At 40.3% G+C, this 18,890-nt stretch overlaps 1 protein-coding gene across 1 annotated transcript in view; it reads left to right on the top strand.

Annotated features, from left to right (window-relative positions):
* Positions 1–18,890, top strand: part of WWC3 (WWC family member 3) — a 404,774-nt gene that overhangs the window by 271,233 nt on the left and 114,651 nt on the right. The window contains exons 9-11 of the mRNA XM_069205154.1: positions 5,348–5,590; positions 9,420–9,509; positions 15,159–15,712. Coding sequence (XP_069061255.1) covers positions 5,348–5,590; positions 9,420–9,509; positions 15,159–15,712 — 887 coding nt within the window. The remainder of the gene's footprint in view (positions 1–5,347; positions 5,591–9,419; positions 9,510–15,158; positions 15,713–18,890) is intronic.

The following is an 18,890-nucleotide window of genomic DNA, read 5'->3' as shown; positions in this document are numbered from 1 at the left end:
ACCTCACCCTCTGCGGGGAAAACAATCTAAGATGTAGTCGACGCCCAGGCGCAATGGAACCGAAGTGGGAGGAGTCCCTCGGTCTCGTGACTCGAAAAGACTTCTTCGAAGAAAAACAACTTGTAACACTCCGACCCAACACCAGACGGCGGACTATGCACAGCATGTGAATCTGCAGCGACTAATGCCACGAACAGATGTACACTGGGTAAGTGACATTTTCCTTATCAGTTGATCCTGTATAGAAGGCAATTCTGAGTAAACTTATCACACAGGTGATTTATGGTCAGAACTGTTGTTTCTTGATCAAACAGGAAGCTTGTAATATTTGTAAAGAATGTGCTTAAAGAATCTTTCCAAGTCCCAGCAAACTTGATGAGCCAAGCATTAAAGTTAGATTTGGGTCAGACCTCTTGAGACATGTTAGCAAAATCATGTGCACTACGTTTTTATTCTCTTTATTAAAAATCTGTATTAATACAAATTGTCTGTCAAAATGTTTAAAAGATGTACAGAATCACTCGGATGAATTCTCTCATCAAATTGTAAACTTTGAGCCTCGTTCTAATTTAATAATTCTTAATGTAGGCTTTCACTTGTAAAGATAAAATGTTTTCTTAATGTAACTGTTCGAGAAACTAGCCAGTAAAGTGATAAGATGTACTTGTCAACTAAAAAAAGTCTGTAATGCACTCAGTTGAAAGTCTGGGTGATGAAGCGATTGTTCCATATCCAAATCCCTGACAAAGGTTTACTGAATTGAATTTTACTGATCCAAATAGGTATTGATCCAGTTTGGAGAATATTGGGGCCCTGACAAAGAAATTCATCAAAATCAAAATAACGGTTATTGTATGTGTGCCATTAGAGTCAAATATTGTATAATTGATCCTTTTTTAAACTGATTACTTTTTAAGATGAAACAAACAAATCCATGGCCCAGTTTTAAAAAGGCATTGAGTGTTAACTTGTTTTGGTGCATTACACACTTCATTTTATATAAGTGGTTTGACATAGCAATAACTATCACAAAATGTATCCGAATTATACAGAAGAAGATAATACTTGCTTTAGACAATGTTTTTAGGGCTTGTTGAATAATTGTGTAAAGTAAGCTAGATGGTCAAATCTCCAGAAATTGGCTGTTATTTGTATGTTGAGCTATTAAATTGTTGTAGCACTTCACTTATGAAATTAGGTTTTGTGCTCTAGTATTTTTATAATCTCTAAACGTATAAATGTTTTTTGGAAATAAACATTTCACTCCACTTTTATTATCCATGCCCCAAAAGAGGGTAGGTATTTATATCTGTATGCTGCATGTCCTCACTTATCCCTTCTTGTTAGGGTAAAAGATAAATCTGAATCGGTTTCCTTTATGACTGCCAACTTCAGACATTGTTAAGTCGTTTTTGGAAGCAGATGACATCTCTGGTACTCCGCTGTTCTGGTGTTTGTCTAGGTTCTTCTGGAAATATGGAACACTGCTTACACACAGCCAAGATATGTTAACTCTAATCATATCAACAACAGCCTTCATCTGACATCCATTTGGCCAAGTACAATGTATTGGAATGCCATTCACTTTTTAAAAGGTTGTACACCTAAATTATTCATATCAACCACATACAGATCAGTGGTGTTGCAATATCAAGAAGTATTACAAGTTTGAAAGTTCATTAAAAAATAGCAGAGGTTTACAGCATTGATCAAAGAATGGCACATAGTTGTTCAATGCCATTAGGCTGACTTTTGCAGCAAACCAAAGAATGGTATTTGGCAGGTCGGCATCACCGATTGCTGCTGCTCAGTGGTTACTTTGTCAGAGTAGGCAAGAGGTGTCTGTTATCTTTTCAATAGCTTATCTTACTCATGTTCCTACATATAAAGAAAAGATGGCATGCTTCTGTACAGAATTTTTAATGGCACCATGGAGCCCAAGACTTCGGATTTGAAAATACTCCTTTCTCTGTGGGCATACTATTTGAAACGCTGGAATTCCTGTGTGACACTTACTGTTGGAGAGGAAGAGCCCATCTCTTGCACAATTTTTCATATCAAATCAGAGATTGAACCTTGAGCCTAAAATGTGTCACATGAAGTTTAAAACTTAAAAACAAGCATTTGCAGTGCAAGAGGTCTCACATTTTCTTAAGTTAGAGCTATTGGCACTGTAAATTCATAACTGACTTTTCTTGCCTCATAATTTTGTCTTTTCCTGTCACATAATTCCAGAGGCCTAGCATTTAACTAAAGCACTTCCATTTACCTTTTTCCTCTATCTTAAAACATATACAATAAACTTTTGGCATTAGAGTGTAATGCTCAAAACACCATAACAAAAATATAATTTGGGACCGATTGGAGGGTGAAAGGAAAAAGGGAGCCGGGAGTAAAGATGGAGAGGACACATGGCATAGTAACGGTGTCATGGGCCCTGGAGTAAGAAAGGAAAATGGTTGACTGCAATTTCGGTAGGAAAATACAGCAGTAATTAGAGTTGAGTAAGGTCCACAGGTCTCTGGGCCCCAGTGTCACTGCACCTGTTGCCCCATTGGTAACTAGGCCTCTTGAGAGAAAGCAGATGGGGAAGAAAAACAGAAGCAAATAGAATAAAACAGACAAATAGAAGAAAGAGAAGGGGTCACAAAGAAAGAAAAGAAAGTAGGGAAAGAAAAAACGAGAAAATGAAAATGCAACCAAGAGAAGAAATAGAGCACATGTGTGAGCCAAAAGAAAAAAAGGGAAGGAAGCTAGCGAGCGAGTGAAAGATAAAGAGGAAAAATAATGAAAAAAGTGTGAAAATAAAGAGAAAATGAACATTAGAGAAAAAAAGAGACAGTGAGTGAAACAAGCCGCTAAAGAACCAGGGCATGTATGTACTGACACATTTCCCACTGGCATTGAATGGGAAAACCACTTTGACACTACAGGTCCTGACAAGTAACTTGTGGCTTCCACATACAGACCGATAAAAAGAGAGATTTATAGTAAAACGTGAGTTGACAGATAAAGATAAGAATAACACCAGAGGAAGGAAGATCTAAAAAAAAGTAAAAGGATGCATACAGAGTCAAAGGAAAGAGCAAACAAAAAAACAAAGAAAGAATGAAGGGGAGAGAAAAAATAGTGAAAGAATTAACGCCTTATGACGAAAAAAGAGAGGAATGAAACAAGGTTGAGGAGTAGAAATAAACAGTTGAAAGAAAGAGCAAAACTGTTAGTGTGTGGACTTTAAGAGCTGGAAAGAGAAAGGGTGGGAGAAATAAACCCTTGAGAATAAATAGAGTAAAGGAAAGAACAGAGCAAGATAGGTGAAACAGATCCTCCCAAATAAAGATAGCAGCTAAGAATAGATTTAATTGGCTCCCCATGTCCTCAAACAGAAGTCAGTGTGTGGGGAAGCAGGGGCATTGCGGAACAGCAGGAGGTGCATTAGCAGAGTTGCATGTGATCCCCAATACAGCAATATTGGGGTGCTTCAGATCAGGAATAGTGGGTATAGACAGAGCTGTGTCCTGGCCCAGTGCTGAAGAACAGAAAGGCAGCGGCGAGGAATGGGAAACGAAGCTCTGTGTAATTCCTGGTATTGGAATAATGGGGCGCTGCAGGTTAGGGTTGAGGTGCACTGACAGAGTTGTATGTGGGCTGCAGTATTGGATTAGTAACAGGCACACAAGATCAGAAGTGACGTATGTTAATGGAGCTATATGTGGAACCTAGTATTGGCGTGCCACTGTTGTAGAGTGTTAGCCTGGAGTTGCCCTGGTGAAGCTGCGAGGGGGCCCAGTATGGGAGTGGCATCTCCTCTGAACCACAGAAGCAGGAGTCCTGAAGCCCCTGCCTAAGTACTGAAAAGAAATGTGGACTGAATGTTACAATGGATGGATTTTGGCGGAGCGGTGGTGGTTCCCATCAACAGTGAGCTGTTTTTTGCTCTTTTGGGTCCAGTATTGGCTTGACATTGGGACTGAATATTAGAATTGAGCTGCTGTAATGGAACTGTATGTGAGCGGGGTCCCAGTATAGGAAAGGAAGTGACCTCGAGGGGTTAGAACTGAGGTGCACTGACGGAGCTGCGCCCAAAGTCCTAGTACTGGGACAGCAGAATGTACTGACTTTAAGAACTGATGTGCTCTGGCAGACAGCGTGTTTAGGGTTCGGGCACGGGTGAGGGCTTGGAGTGTGTGAACTGAGGTACACTGATGGAGCTGCATCCGAGGTCCCAGTACTGGAGCAGCAGAGTGTACCGACTGCAAGAACTAAGGTGCTCCGGCAGAGAGAGTGTGGGGTTCCTGGCACACCTGAGGGCTTGGAGTGTGTGAACTGAGGTGCACTGATGAAGCTGTGAGTGGGATCCCAGTATGGAGCAGAAGTGGACACTGTCTCTAAGGATTGCGGAGCCCTGGTAGAGCTGGGTGCCTAGGCTATAAGCAATTACAAGCGATCCTCCGCCCTCGCTCTCAGCACAAAGACATGCCCACTTGGTGAAGAAAATCCAAGCCAAGGAAGGGCGGAAGCCAGGCAGCTGGGAGAGGGTGCAGAGAGCCCACAAAGATCAAATGTGACGAAGATAGCCTGCTTTATAGCCTTGTTTACAGCTAAGCTCAGAGGTAGAATGCTCTGCAAAAGGAAAGGGAAGCTTCCCTAGATAGGAGCAGTAAACAAAGTAAAAAAAAGTCCCCCCAGACCAGATAAACAGGACAAAGCGTAATTATACAGTAGTTGGTCCCTGCTCCCACACAGAAGAAGGAGGGACAAAGAGGCATGACTGACCACTAGCAAGCAAGGATTTTTAAATGACACTGTAACAAATGAAATAGCTGGAAGCGCACAGAAGAAGTATACTTAAAAGTATACAAGAGGTCGTACGTTTACGCTCAACCTAATGACTGTGTCAGGGATGGAGATGGAAATTTTGAAATGTACATGTTAGCCTTGTTCCAAAAAGATCATGACCAGATAAATAGTTCACGGATGACTGTTTGGAGTTCTGCTTCAGGACAAAAAATAAACAATTTAGTGCCAACCCAACTATTTTTCCCTGATCTTTTTGCACTGAACTTTTATCAAAGGCTTCATAATATGCTGTTCATTAAAATGATTCCTGTATCAGTAACTACAATTGGCATTACTATTGTGAAAAGATAGTAGCTTGTAAGGCAAACGCCAAAGGCAAAGAAGATCTGATCAATACATAGACATGTCTACAAAGTTAGGTAGACCTTTGATAATGTACCTTAGACTGAAATCGGTTCTCTACTTGCATAGGTACTTTTGACTGCTGTTGCTCTTTCTTTAATCTTTGTTGATAATGTTGTTTTTGATCTTCTCCCCTTCCCCAAAGAGTTTCCAGCATACAGCACCAGCTTGCCTTGCTTGATAACGAGTCCTGGCCTGGTATGGCTGAGACAGATCGAGACCGGTTACAGCTCATTAAGGAGAAAGAAGCCTTACTCCAAGAGTTGGTCCTTATCAGTCAACAGAGACGGTCGCCTGATGACCTCACCCATTTGGGAGAGGAAATAAGGCGTTTGGAAGATGAAATACAAAGGGCGAGGGCCACATCCGCTCAGGGTGCCACAGAGAGGTAAGTTGCCTGTTCTGCAACATATAGTAGCATATAAGTCTGTCAAATAGGAAGTCAAATCTTATTTTTTGTGGGCTTTTATTGGTATCTGTTTTAAAAATCTGTTCCACCCATGCAATAGAAATATTGTGATGCTATGGTGCCTGATAGTTAATCCTATTTTGTACTTATCTGTAAACCATGCAGTAATTTTAGGGAATGTATACTTAACTTTCTCTGTGTCTAAATGACCATATTAACACAGTTGATATGTAGTGTTTGTGCCCAGCGTATCAAAATGTCTTGAAATATTGGAATGTTGAGAGCTCCACTGAAGACAAATGGGTGGCAGAAAACATTGCTTTTGCATCATTTGATCCACCAGACTGCATGACTTTGTTTTCACATGCTCAGTCCCCTCTGCAAGTCTGCTGCATAATCCATCAGTTGATGGTGTGGTAAAACAAGCAACGAGAACCTGAAACAGAATGCTTCAGGTTTTCTTTAATCTTTCTGTGGCAGTGATTAGATGAAACTTGGGGAGCATTGGAGACTTAGGGGGTCATTACGACCTCAGCGGTCTTTTTGCAAGACCGCCGAGGTACCGCTGTGCTGAAGACCGCCAGTGGTGCTTACCGCCATGGTTTTCATGGCAGTTCAGACCGCTGGAAAACCGCGGCGGTAAGCCGGGTCCAAATACCGCCGGTGGTATAGTGACGGACGCCGGGCTGGAGACCCAGGTCTCCAGCCCGGCGGGTGGAACGGAGAACCGGCGGATGACCATGGCGGTAACCGCCATGGTCATAATACAAAAAATAAGACAGACAGCCTGTTGGCGGTCTTACCGCCGGTTCTCCGCCTTCCGCCAGGGTCGTAATGACCCCCTTATTAATATGTTATGCTACAGTATGAATAGTTACTTAAATTGCATGTGCTGACTGGATACGATACGTTTGCATAGAGGCTAAGGCTAAACAGTGTGAGTAGATCCCACACTTCCACCCTGCTTGGTGGTGCTCCAAACGTGCATTGAAAAGGAATGATCCTGTTCAGAGGTGGTAAAATCTGCAAGACAAAAAAAAGGGCATTAATGTAGTTATTATCAATGCAGAGAGAAAAAATAAGTATCTATGAACTCCCAAAAAAAAAGTCAGTGGGTCTTCATTCTGCATTTAGAGTTAACATCTGTTTTTTAACATTTATATAAGCATGGCAGTTGATTAAAAAAGAAGCATTTTATTTGAAGGATCAGGATGCCCAACTAAATGCCTCAAATATGGTGGCTGTAATGAGAGTGGATCACGCTGATTGAAGAAGAATAGTAGGGAAGAAGAAAGGAAGTGCCCTGTAGATGAAATCCACAAAATAATTGAGGGGGCACTACGAAGGTTATAATATAAGCTTTTAGATGTGTAAGATGCAAAGAGACGATGGCTGAAAGATGCAATTGCCTGCAATGTTGTCAGGTTGCTTAGGAAAATTGATAAAAAGATGCGATAAAAAAAATAGGAAAACATTTCTATAGGAAAGTGAATATTTTCTTAAATTTAATTGGTGTTTAAGAAAAAACATGCAGGAACATTGTAACTAAAAGACCTGAAATATTTTTTCTTTACTGGGAATAACCTATTACCTGTCCTAGGAAATTAGGTACAGATGTACATAGCATGACGTTTGTGATTTCCTAATAGCTAATTCGCTATTAGGAAGTCGCCAAGTACAACAGTGCGATTAACACATTGTAATTTCCAAATGGGTCGCAAGAGATCTGGCTCACTAATAATCATGAGGCAAATCGCAATTTGCGACCCCTTTGGTAATGGCCACAATAACAGGGATGGTGGCCTGCTGGGGTCAGTAGACCACCATGCCTATGATTGCTTTTTAAGTAAAGCAATCTTTTTTTTGTTGTTGTAATGCAGCCAGTTGTCCTTAAAGGAAAACGGGATGCATTACCAAAAGAAAACTGAAAAGTTTTCTTTTCATTTTTTAAGAGTAGGCAGTGGGCTATTGGACCACTGCCTACTCTTAAAAAACGTTTTCTCCCACAATCACAAAGGGCAAGGGGCCCCTTGGGTACCCCTTCCCGTTTGCCAATGGCTTATCACCAACTTGAAGTTGATGGTAATCTGCAAATGTTTTGCGACCGAATTCCTGGTTGCAAAACATTCCTACATACCAGTACGACCCGCTATCAGGAAGGGACGTCCTTACGCCCCTTTATAATAGTGACTTGCAAACCCTATTTTGAAAGATGGTAATAGGTTACTGACTCGCAAAGTAGGGGTTGGTACATGCCAAAAAGCATTTTACTAGTTACAAGCAGCCTGATGGGCTATTTGGGACCAGTAAAAGGCTTCGTACATCTGGCACCAAGTCTTTTGCTTTAAGTATAGGCATGGTCCACAGCCAGACTTTGCTTCGTAGATAGTGTATGATACAGTGAAGAGTCTGGGGTTGTGCACAGTATATTAATTCTCCCTGAAATTATCAAATCTTATACGTAATAATGAAAGAAGAGGGATTTTTTGCATACCCTCAGTGTCTAAGCTGCTCTGCTAGTTGGAGCATTCCAGCCCTCTTTGACTATTGAAAAAGAGTCCTCAATAATTAATCTAGACTGGAAACTATACATGTCCTTGCTAGTAAGGTTTTGTGCAAAAGTTGTATGCCATGTGCGTCCTAGGTATAGTGAATGGCCTTTGGCTCTTCACAATATACTAATTCTCACTTGGATTTGCAAATCTGATAAATAATACTAGAGAGGAGGGTATATTTGCCTACCCTCCATGTCCAGACTTGTCTTAAAGTTGATGTATTCCAACTTGTTTGGATTCATGTTTATAGTTACCTCCATATTTAATTGACTACTTTGTCCTCATGGTATCTAGTGGTGACAATAAATTTCAATCACTTATCCCACTGGGATCCGCTTATATGCAGTGTATCTGCAAATTTTGTGAAACCGCCTTATTGAAGATTTATCATTTCAAGGAAGTTGGTGGTGGTGTTTACAAATAACCTGCTTGCGTGCTGAAAGGGAATGCAAATAATTGGTATGTACATAGAAAAGTGCCTCCATATTTACTACAAAAAATCCACAATGTTGCTGCTTGTTCACTTGGTCTGCCTGTGTCCGCTGCCATTTTGTTGGCTGTGGAAATGTAAACCCAAATGTTATTGTAATTGTTTGCTAAGAATCCAAGAACAGTGCTTGTTGCAGTTGTGCATGGCAAAACGTACATGTTGTTGGTAATTCTATCTAATGCTGCATCTATGACATCATATAAGCATGTTAGACTTGAGAGGAGATTGGGCAGGCTTTGGTAAGTCATTGTACTGTTTCTGCACTCAAGGTATATGACTGAGTAGGTTTGCTAGAATGTGCTCCATATCACATAGAATGCTTGTATTTCAGTATGTACACAGGAAGATTGCCTATCCACTCATGAACTCAAAAATGCCCACCAGACAAGCATTGTGTATGCAATAAGTGGTTGTCTTTATTTGTAACTCCAAAATCCAGAGTGTTTTTTGCTGTATTCTAAAAACACCTTCTTGGGAAATTTGACACACACAAACCCAGAATACCCTTGATTGGTAAAGGATTGTTGATCACTATCTTAAGGATGTGATGAGTTGACTATTCTTGATTTTTGATTATTTGCTTATGGGAAGTATGCAACGCCCTTAGGGCAAAGATTCACTTAAATATTAGTAAGCAGAGATAATATTCATCTTGATTAGCCATACTAATATGCACCAGAGTTCGTGTTAATAGAAATCATATTATATATCCATGTTGGCTTAATTTTCCCTGACATGATGGAAGTAATTCATTTTTTGTTAGATTAATGCTGCAAGAAAAACAAAACTGTCTTCTCAAGCATCTAGAAGAAGCTACCCGCTTATCTTCGTATTTACACTCCCAGTTAAAAAGGTATGTGTTGCTATTTTTTTTTCATTACTTGTGCATATTGTTCAATGACCTATGTGTGTTATAAGACTTGACAGTAATGGAAAGATAAATGAAGGCTTGGCTAGCAGCGTAAGTATCCTCCACCTATAACGAAAGACTTTGGGTAGCCTCAGTGTGTGCTAAAATGTTGTTTGACAGCGCCCTGTCTAATGATGTGTATGAATGTATGTTTTGAAGTACAGCTAATGCAATTATCTGTTTAATGTGTGCATCAGGAGGTTTCAACTATACAGTTTATTTCTGGGTGTAGTCAAGGAGATAGTTTGTGTGGTTACAAAACTTGGATTTCCCATGTTTTATTTATTTGTCAATCCTGTGCAGGGTTTCCTACACAGGGGTCTCAAGATGTGCAAGTACCACTGCCTCAAGCTTGCACCTCCACTTTATTCTGAATGGAAAACATGCTTGAGAGTCCTTTATTAGTTTCCCTGCCCTCCGTGGACTTTCTTGAGTGGTTCATCCCTTAGCTTGGAGGGAAGTTAAAGGCATGCACAGGGATACAGGAGGACAAATTTGTTTAGCTTCTTTGAAAATATATCATAAATTGTTCAGGACTACAATGCCTATGTGAAAGTCTCTTAGCATCAAGTCTACCTATACTCACCCTTCAGGCCTGTTTCCCTTAAGGGAAGGAAAAGTCGTTTTGTGGGTGATGTATGTTGCTAGAGCATTTTCATCCTTCTCAGAAATCAATGCTCAACTTCAGGTTGACGGATCTTTGGACCCCTGCAGCAGGATGTGGTAAAACCATACGGCACAATTTCAATGCAGACTAAGTTAAACAGTATGACCAATTTGACCATACAACTCCAGTCAGGAATTAAGTTAAGGGATTTATTACAAACCCACGCTCAAAGTGATGTAGGCAACTCTTAAGACAAAATTATAAAGATACAGGATCACCAAGGGTTGCCCAAGGCAACATAATAAGTTCAGACGAACTAACATTAATAAAACTAACCATTCAATAAGAAGAATACAAAACATCAAACAAGATTATCTGAGATACAGAAATCAAGGGTTGCTCAGGTTTGACCAGCATCAGTCAATTTCAAATCAGCAGTGTTATAGTTTAGCTGAGCACAGGGGAAACCCCTACTATTTGTCAGAGTAATGGATAACGTGCAGGGTGGAACACATGAGGGCAAAAAACAAAAAGGGCAAAAAGAATTTGGTAAAAGGTAATCTCTGGCTACAGGGTACTAACTAAGGTGGGCAAAAGATAGGTAAAAAGAGAAAGCATCTGCATGACAGAAGCTTGAGCAAAGTCTTCTGCAAAAGGGATAGGGACTGATCTCTGAGTAGCAATAAGGCATTTCAAAGGAGCATGCAGAGAGGAAGTTACCTCTCCAAGGGGCTCAGGATACAGGGAAAAAGGGCTTAGATTCTCATCTTTGAGATCTGGAAGGGTCTCTGACCAACATCCAACTAATCAGTGACATATCAAAGTTCATACGACAATCTGATTCACTCTAGGCGACAGTCCATATTATATTGAAGGAACATCATCCAATAGGCAAATCGATCACATGACTCCAAGTTGAAACATTATCACATCTTTCCAGGTCTGTCTTGGGAACATCATCCATCCATGTAGCTCCACACAAGATTGAAACAGTTATATATAATACAAGTCCACAGTTCAGGACGTTCTACATTCGAGGACATTGTTTCACTTCTCTCTATGTCTAAAACAATAAGGGGCTATTGCCAAAGCTAGTCTTCTCATGTGAACGGAGCCTTAAAGAAAATTCACATTATAAAAATGAATCTGCATTCTCTGCACAGTCACGAAATAAAGGCCTAGCATGCCTCACTTAGACTAATGCAAGTGAGTTAAAACAATACATTGGATTAATATGTTGTAATGAACACATTTTGATATGCAAGCTTATAAATTTGACAGTAATTCTTCATTAATATTCATGTTAGTCACTTTAAAGAAATTGACTCTGTTAATACATTTCAGTCACTATAACATAGTACTGCATTTCACTATTTTTCTTCACATATTTAAATCATTAGAAATTCAACATTGTTTCAATAAATACTGTTAGTCTAAGATCTAAACTACAACATAGTTAAATCTTTCTAAGATTTAGTTTTCCCTTTATACCACCGGTGTTTCTAACATCAATCTAAACAAATGCACATCTAAAATGGCTTCTCAGTGCATCTTTCGCCAATCAAACTATTAGTACTTTGATTAACATAATGCGTAAACTGTCACGTATAGATGACTTCTGTGACGTGAGAGACAGCACTAAAAGTTTAACTACATCAATGTGAAGTGAGAAAAAGGGAGCACCAATGTATAGAACTTAGGAGCAGGTTGGAGATTAGGTTTCATAAAGGTGAAGATGAAAGTTGTGTGTATAGAGTAAAGAATGAGTGTTGTGAGAAATCTCCAAATCATCTTAAAAATCAAGATTAGCTTTACGCTGCTGGTCAGTAAGAAATCTCCTCAGGCTGCAAGGTAAATAACTTTATTAGGGAAAGAAGGGATACTTAGTGGTACTCGCATTTACATTTTTGCCATAGCGTAATGTTTTACGTGCAGGTTTACTAAGAACTTCATGCTGTGTAATAGGATGCATGGTACAGTTGTAAAGTGAGAAGGTAATATCTGGTTGCAGTTGCTTTTGTGACGATTAAAGTGTCGATACATTTGTGTCGAATAGCACACCCAAAGTTTATAGCAGGGGGTGGAGGAATAAAGAAGTCAGGCGGAAAAACAACCAATGGTATTCCAGAAAAGAGGATGGTTGGACCAGAGGTGGCTGAAAAATAGATGATTTCTTTTGAAATAAATTAATATGAGAATCCCATTGAATGACCGCTGTGAAACTGCTTGAGGTTTAATTGTAAAATCAGGGTGTGAAAGATCAGAAGGGAGAGCAACATTTGGGATTCATTAGCATAGGGATGTAAGAGGAGTCCCTACCACTTTAGGAGGAAGTGTTCGGGGGGGAAAGTGAGCATTGTGGTGAGGTTGGTCCTGATGTTGTGCATAAAATGTTTAGGGATATCTTTGACCAAAAGATTGTAATGTGTAATGGTGGTGTAAAGGGGTAAGAACATTAGTTGCATGGTTTAGATAGTTATTTTTTTGTTAGGTCAGCTGTGTTATATTCTTTGTAATAAATGGATTTGCAAGGGATATGCTGGGATTGTTAAGCACGTATTTGTTTTTTATCGAGGTATGGGTAATTCCTCTACATGCTTGGTCAGAAGAACATTTTGTCTTTAGGGATTGGTTTATGGTGTTATTCGTGGGTTGCAGCAGTGAAAAAGATTGTCAAAAGTGCGAAGAAGGAAGCGATCTTTCAGTGCAGTGCATAAGTTGTTTTAAGTCTCAAGGAAAACTGAGTTAGGAAGGTTTAAGGTCATTGTCAATTTGATTGGTAAGTGGGAGTGGAGATTTTCATCTAGAGATAGGAAAGTTGATCTCTGGTGACAGGGCTGGAGAAGATGCTTTTAGGGTAGGGTGAATTGCATGATATTTGGGAGGGTGATATTGAAAATGGTTTAGGTGATTGATGTCCGCAAGTTTGCCATGAGAGAGAGCAGGAGATGGGTGAATGTTGATAAGAAAATGATCAGAAAGGAAAGCGTTTATTCTGAGTTTTTGTTTTTGGTTGAGGTTCTTATCTTCATGGTTAATGAATGCAGGTAGGAATAGCACAGTTCTTCAAGCATAGTGTTGAGGTTTTGATAGAATAAGGCTAGTGGGCAATAGAGCAATGACAATGGTGAATAGGTCTGCTTGACAGCAATGAGAGGTACACATTGACAAGCAGTATCCTTAATTGAAAGTCAGCTGAACATGGTGGCCCTTATGGGTTGTGTGTGGAGTGTAAGTAAATGTAGCATAATTTGATTTAAGGGCAGTGGAGGTGTCATTTCTTGGCATAAGGTTCTCAGAGTTGGCAGTGAAATTAAGACGTTTGCATATCCAGAAGGCAATGGATAAATTACACACTAACCGCATTTTATCAGCATAGCGAGCGTTTGGTGTTTACAGCTTCCCTTTAGTGTTCGACGTGGCAGTAAAATAAGGGGGCTTGTGAAAGGTGATTTATTGGGACGAGGAAAATGTGAGGATATTGGGTGAACCATATATTATAGAGTAGATGTTTAGTTTTCAGGTCTTAGCCAATTTGGTATGGGAGGGCAAATTTTAATTTCCAGCAGGAGGGCCACAGTTCTCAGGGTGCGTAACATGAGTCGTTCCAGAGCAGGCACAGGTCACAGATTTGTAAGCTACAGTTTCCGGGGCTGTAGGTTACACTGTTCATAACACAATTTACTGGAATACACAAAGTGGATGTAATGTCAGGTAAAGGTGCAGTTTACAGCCGCGCATGACACCAATTACTTAAAGTGGTGGATAAACATTTGGTGGTGCGGGCCACTATTCACTGATATGCAAGGTATAGCTCTCATTGTTGCGGAGCAGTAATCCTTGAAAGGGGCTGATACATGTCAAGGGAATGCATAGCAGAGCGCTCAGGGCTGAAAACCACAGTTCACGGGGTGAAGGGCACCAATCGTAATTTGCTGATATGGCAACATAATAGAACTCATGGTTGTCTTCGTGTAATGGCTAGGGAACGGATGCCTCTCAGGGCACAATGGTGCATCTTCTTACATTTGTTGGAGGCCTGTGGTTAGGTTCTATATCGGTGGCCTCCACACCGACATTTCTGGTTCGCTTGAGACTGAGAGACCCTTATTTAATTCTTAGCGGTAAGGATACTCAGTCACAACTGCAACTGAGTATCCTTAGCACCAAGAATCGGGTCCTCCCACCAAAACTTAAATGAAGGCTGAACTTAGGGTTATTCACTACTCATGTCTCCACAGTGATTAATCCCCTCTGTCGTTCTGCCCACCTAAGAGAAACTTGTTTTGACCAGGGCGTCGTCCTTTGACGGAGCTCTGCACCACATAGACAAATACATTGACCGGAACCACTGTGAATGTGGTTCCTGCCAATGCTTTATAAATTACCAACCAGCTCGGTCATATATAATTTCAGCGGGCATCCCTCCACCAGGACGATAGAGTAATTTACTCTGTCACCCTGGCATCTGCCAATTTATAAATGAGGCTCTGAATTACATCATCCCATTCTCTACTTGGAGCACTACTGGACTTAAGTGGGGCTAGCAGGGCATCTACTTGGGTGCGTGCCTGCTTTGTTGGCCAGGTCAAGGCTGACAAAGATTTTTTTTTTTTACTTTGGCCAGTTACAGTTTTTAGTTGAATGCTTCATCCCCAAAAGTTTTTTTTTTTTTTTAAAGACTGGTCCTGAAAAGCAGTGAAAGCATTATAATTTTGCCATCCCATTTTTTGTAACAGTTCGTTCAGGTTTTACAAAGTTTTCCAGGCAAGGTTTTATTAATTGCTGTCCACCCATAGCAGTTTTATGCTGTCCTAAAAACATACCTATCAAGAAGAAAAACATTTTGGGTGGAAAAAACAATTCTGGAATCAGAAGGCATTGCAAAACCTTCCTACTTGTGGAGGGGCGATAGTCTAACCATTTGGATTTGTGTATTTGTAGGATTGTGACATTGGACCAAACTTTATTATTTTGTTTTGCAGTTTGTCTGCTAGCAGCCTCACCATGTCTTCTGGCAGCAGTCGTGGTTCCCTGGCATCAAGCCGCGGATCACTGGCATCAAGCAGAGGATCCCTGAGCTCTGTCAGCTTCACAGACATTTATGGTCTTCCACTGTATGAGAAGCAAGACACACACTCTGACTCTGGACAGCATTTGCGGTTCGATGTGATTCCATTTGATGCACTTTGCAAGGATGTTCAGTACTCAAATTCTGGAGGGCATTCCAACCTCAACAAGCATCGCATGTCCCTGGATACGCCCCAGTCACTTGCCTCATTGTCCTCGAGGTCATCTCTGTCTTCCTTGTCACCTCCGAGCTCACCACTTGACACACCCTTTCTCTCTGCTTCCCGGGATTCTCCGCTGGCTCAGATGTCTGAGGGATTAGAGGAAATTGCAGGCCTGGGAACTCTGGAGATGCTGCTAGAACAGTCTCCATCCATGAGTGCTGTACAGGGCGCAGCTTCATCTCAGACTCCTTCCCTTCACTTGGACAAAGGAGTCCGTGAAGCAGCTGCTGTGCAAACTGGTGGAGGTAAGATGGGTATTTAAGTGTGTTTTTGAGACTAGTGGTAGAAGGGTATCAATCCAGTAAACTAGGTAACAGGGAATTAAACATGTGGAGAATGCCTTCTACTTTAACACTTTGTGGAAAGCAGTGTCCAAGAAATGTACACTTTTAGGTACGTTTTGGTAGGCTACATTCGAAAGAAGATTGGAAAACTACTTTTGGAAATTAATTTCCAGGAATACATTAAGTGTTGGATTTGATGCACACTTACCATTTGTGCCAACACAAATCAAAGTACTGTTATACCTTAAAACTATATATGGGGAGGTTGTGTGTGTGTGTAGACGATCAATTGACAAGAAGGTAACAGTCTTTTCAAAGAATGCTGGACATTCCAGTGTTTTTATGGTGAAAGTCACGATTATTGGCTTGGAATCGGCTGGGTAGCAACATTTTGTGTTGCAAATCATCACTGAGTGGTAACTTTCAGTTTGTTACTTTGCTGTTTTCAAATACTCTACATTCGGTAGCTTAACACAGGTCTTCACATTTTAATCTTTAAAAAATATTTTTTATTTTTACTATCTGCTTTATCGGCATTGAGCATAAAACACCAAAATATGCAGCTGAGATGTTACATCGACTGGTCTGTTTATCATCAAATGAGCTTATGTCCACTGTACTTCTTGTCTTAGTTTGTAGTCTGTGTTCATTTCTGTGGTTTTGAGAGTTGCATCAAGGCTCCAAATGTGAGAGGAATCTGCAGTGAAGGAAAGACGCATGCCACTCCTTGGTAATGAAAACTAGAAGTTGGAAACGAAGAATAGTACTTGAAATAGATTCGAAGTCTGTTTGAAAAGTGATCTAGTAAGTAGCCCCCTAAAATAGGTCAATCAGGAGGCAGTGCCGATGTTGATGAGTGCCTAGAAGGAAAGATGGCATAAGGTGAGCAGTGGTTGGTGGGTCTATTAAAAAAGGAGGGTACTGCATGTGTGTAAGAACATAGCAAGTAGGGAGGAAGAAGTCTTTTCTCATTAAGTGACAACGCAGGAGGAAATTGTACAGTGTTTTCAAGTTAAGGTAGCATGTGTAAAAAAGAAGCATAAGTAGGTGTTTAGTTTTCAGGTCTTAACCAATTTGGGTATGGGAGGGCACATTTCAATTTTCAAACTGGAGGGCCACAGTTTGCAGTGTGCATATAAGGATATGAACTTGGAAAGGAGGATAAGAGAGTATGTTTGCGCTAGTGGCATGGATTTGATTTGGGTCCTGTTTCCCAGGTCAGCTAGAGGGTGGGATGTTGCCATGTTCTGAGGAAGCAGTTTGATGCAAGCTTCACTGAACTTTTTCCTCCTTATGAATGAAGCCTGAAGCTATTTTTTAGCAATTACTGAGCTGTGAGGTCACAACATATGTGGTTTGGAAGCGGTAATTGAGATTCTACAATGAAAAACATGGGCTCTGTCTTCTTGACGCAAGTATATTTCCTGGTATCTTCAGAAGTGAACAGAGCTGGACATGATGTGTGAAAAAGGCAGTGATGTCTTATTTTGTTTTAAAGCTGGAGTTTTATAGATACTGTTGCCTTTGACATTCAAGTTTCAATTTGCTACTCACTTTGGTTAGCAGCCACTGAAAGTCAGTGAGTTTGTGATCTAAAATTCCAGTTTTTTTTTTCCTTTGGTTTTAGTCCTTTGGCTTTGTATAGGATTCCGTAATCCAGATAGTGGATATGTTGGGTAGGTAAAGCAAATTAGAATAGTCTTATTTTGGTTATAAACTGGACCCACAGTACTTCTGTCACCAGCTTAGACATGCTAAATATATTTTAAGAGACTTCTCATCTTGTTGATCAGTGATTGCTTATTTTTTTTCTTGTTGTTAAAGTGAAGGGATGCGGTAGAAGGGAGGTAGGTAACTGAAGCAAGTTCCATGGGGATAGTGGTTGTTGGGACCAAGCAGCACAGCTTAGTTTTTTGAATAATTTTATTTTTGTTACATCTGACCAATCTAAACTCATTGAAGCCAGGTAGCTTAAGTCTCTAATGCTGGACCGTCCTGAGCCTCTTTCCTTTATTTCCATGTTTGGTATAACGCACAAGACTTTCAATAAAAATATCTGGCAATTAAACTAAGGTGGTCCTTATAAATCCGTGCCTGCTTTAGTTTGCTTTTGATTACTTTGTTTGTGCAGTAGGTCCAGACTTTTCTCAGAACTGGATGACCAGGTTCTTCGTAGACATGTTCCAGGATTTTTTTTAAGTTGGCTTCCATTCATTGTGGCTTGAGTCATTGTGCACTTTGGGAGACTTATGAGGTTTTTAAGGCAAACCTTCTGTCTTTACCCAGTCTACCTTTGTACTTATACAAGATCTCTGCTCTGTTTAGCATTGGTGGGACTATCACTTTGTATGCTGTCACTACAGGATCTAGAGACTGGCTACCTAAATCCCTTTTAAATTTCTTTACCCTTGCTTTAGTAGTTGACACACACATTTTTAAAGTGTCTTGGTTTGTTTACCAGTTTAGTTTGTTAATAAAACATATATACTGAGATACCTATAAGGGGAAGTTTCCTTCATTATCTGCTGTCCAATTGACTGTGTGAATGGATTAGATGGTTTACTTGCAGTATTTATTAAAGGTATCTAATTTTCTTCAGATCCTTTCTTGTTTAAGATTTAGTAGAGCTAAGGCATCGGCATGTAATGAATAAGAGCTGTGCCCCAACCATTGTTGGTGAAAAAATATGTTCTGTAGGGTCATTGGTAGGTCTCCATAGTAAAGTGTAAACAGGGTGGGAGCTACTACACAACCCTGGCAAAGATCATTCTTTATCAGAATTTTCCATGACAAAGATCCATTTTTATCCAAATTCATCTTGTCCTGTTGTCTGTATGCAGTTCTTTCAATACCGTTAGACCCCCGAGATTATTGATACCTTCTATTTTTGGCAATGAGTCTGCCAGACAACTGGCTCAAAGGCAGATTGAAAATCCACAACACCACGTTCTGAATTATCCTGTGTACCAGTACCTCTTGAGTCTTCGACCAGAGGCTTAAACAAATGTCTATACTTGAATGCCTTTCTTTGAATCCACCTTGCTCAACAGGAGCAAGATCGCCACGGTAAATCCAATCCTTCATAAATTGGAGCATTGCTTTTGAATATACCTTTGCTCCAACATATATCAAATTAATA

The sequence above is a fragment of the Pleurodeles waltl genome, chromosome 8, assembly GCF_031143425.1.
Source record: "Pleurodeles waltl isolate 20211129_DDA chromosome 8, aPleWal1.hap1.20221129, whole genome shotgun sequence".
NCBI lineage: Eukaryota > Metazoa > Chordata > Amphibia > Caudata > Salamandridae > Pleurodeles > Pleurodeles waltl.
The sequence above is the reverse complement of the archived record's forward strand: the minus strand, read 5'-3'. Positions and strand labels throughout refer to the sequence as shown.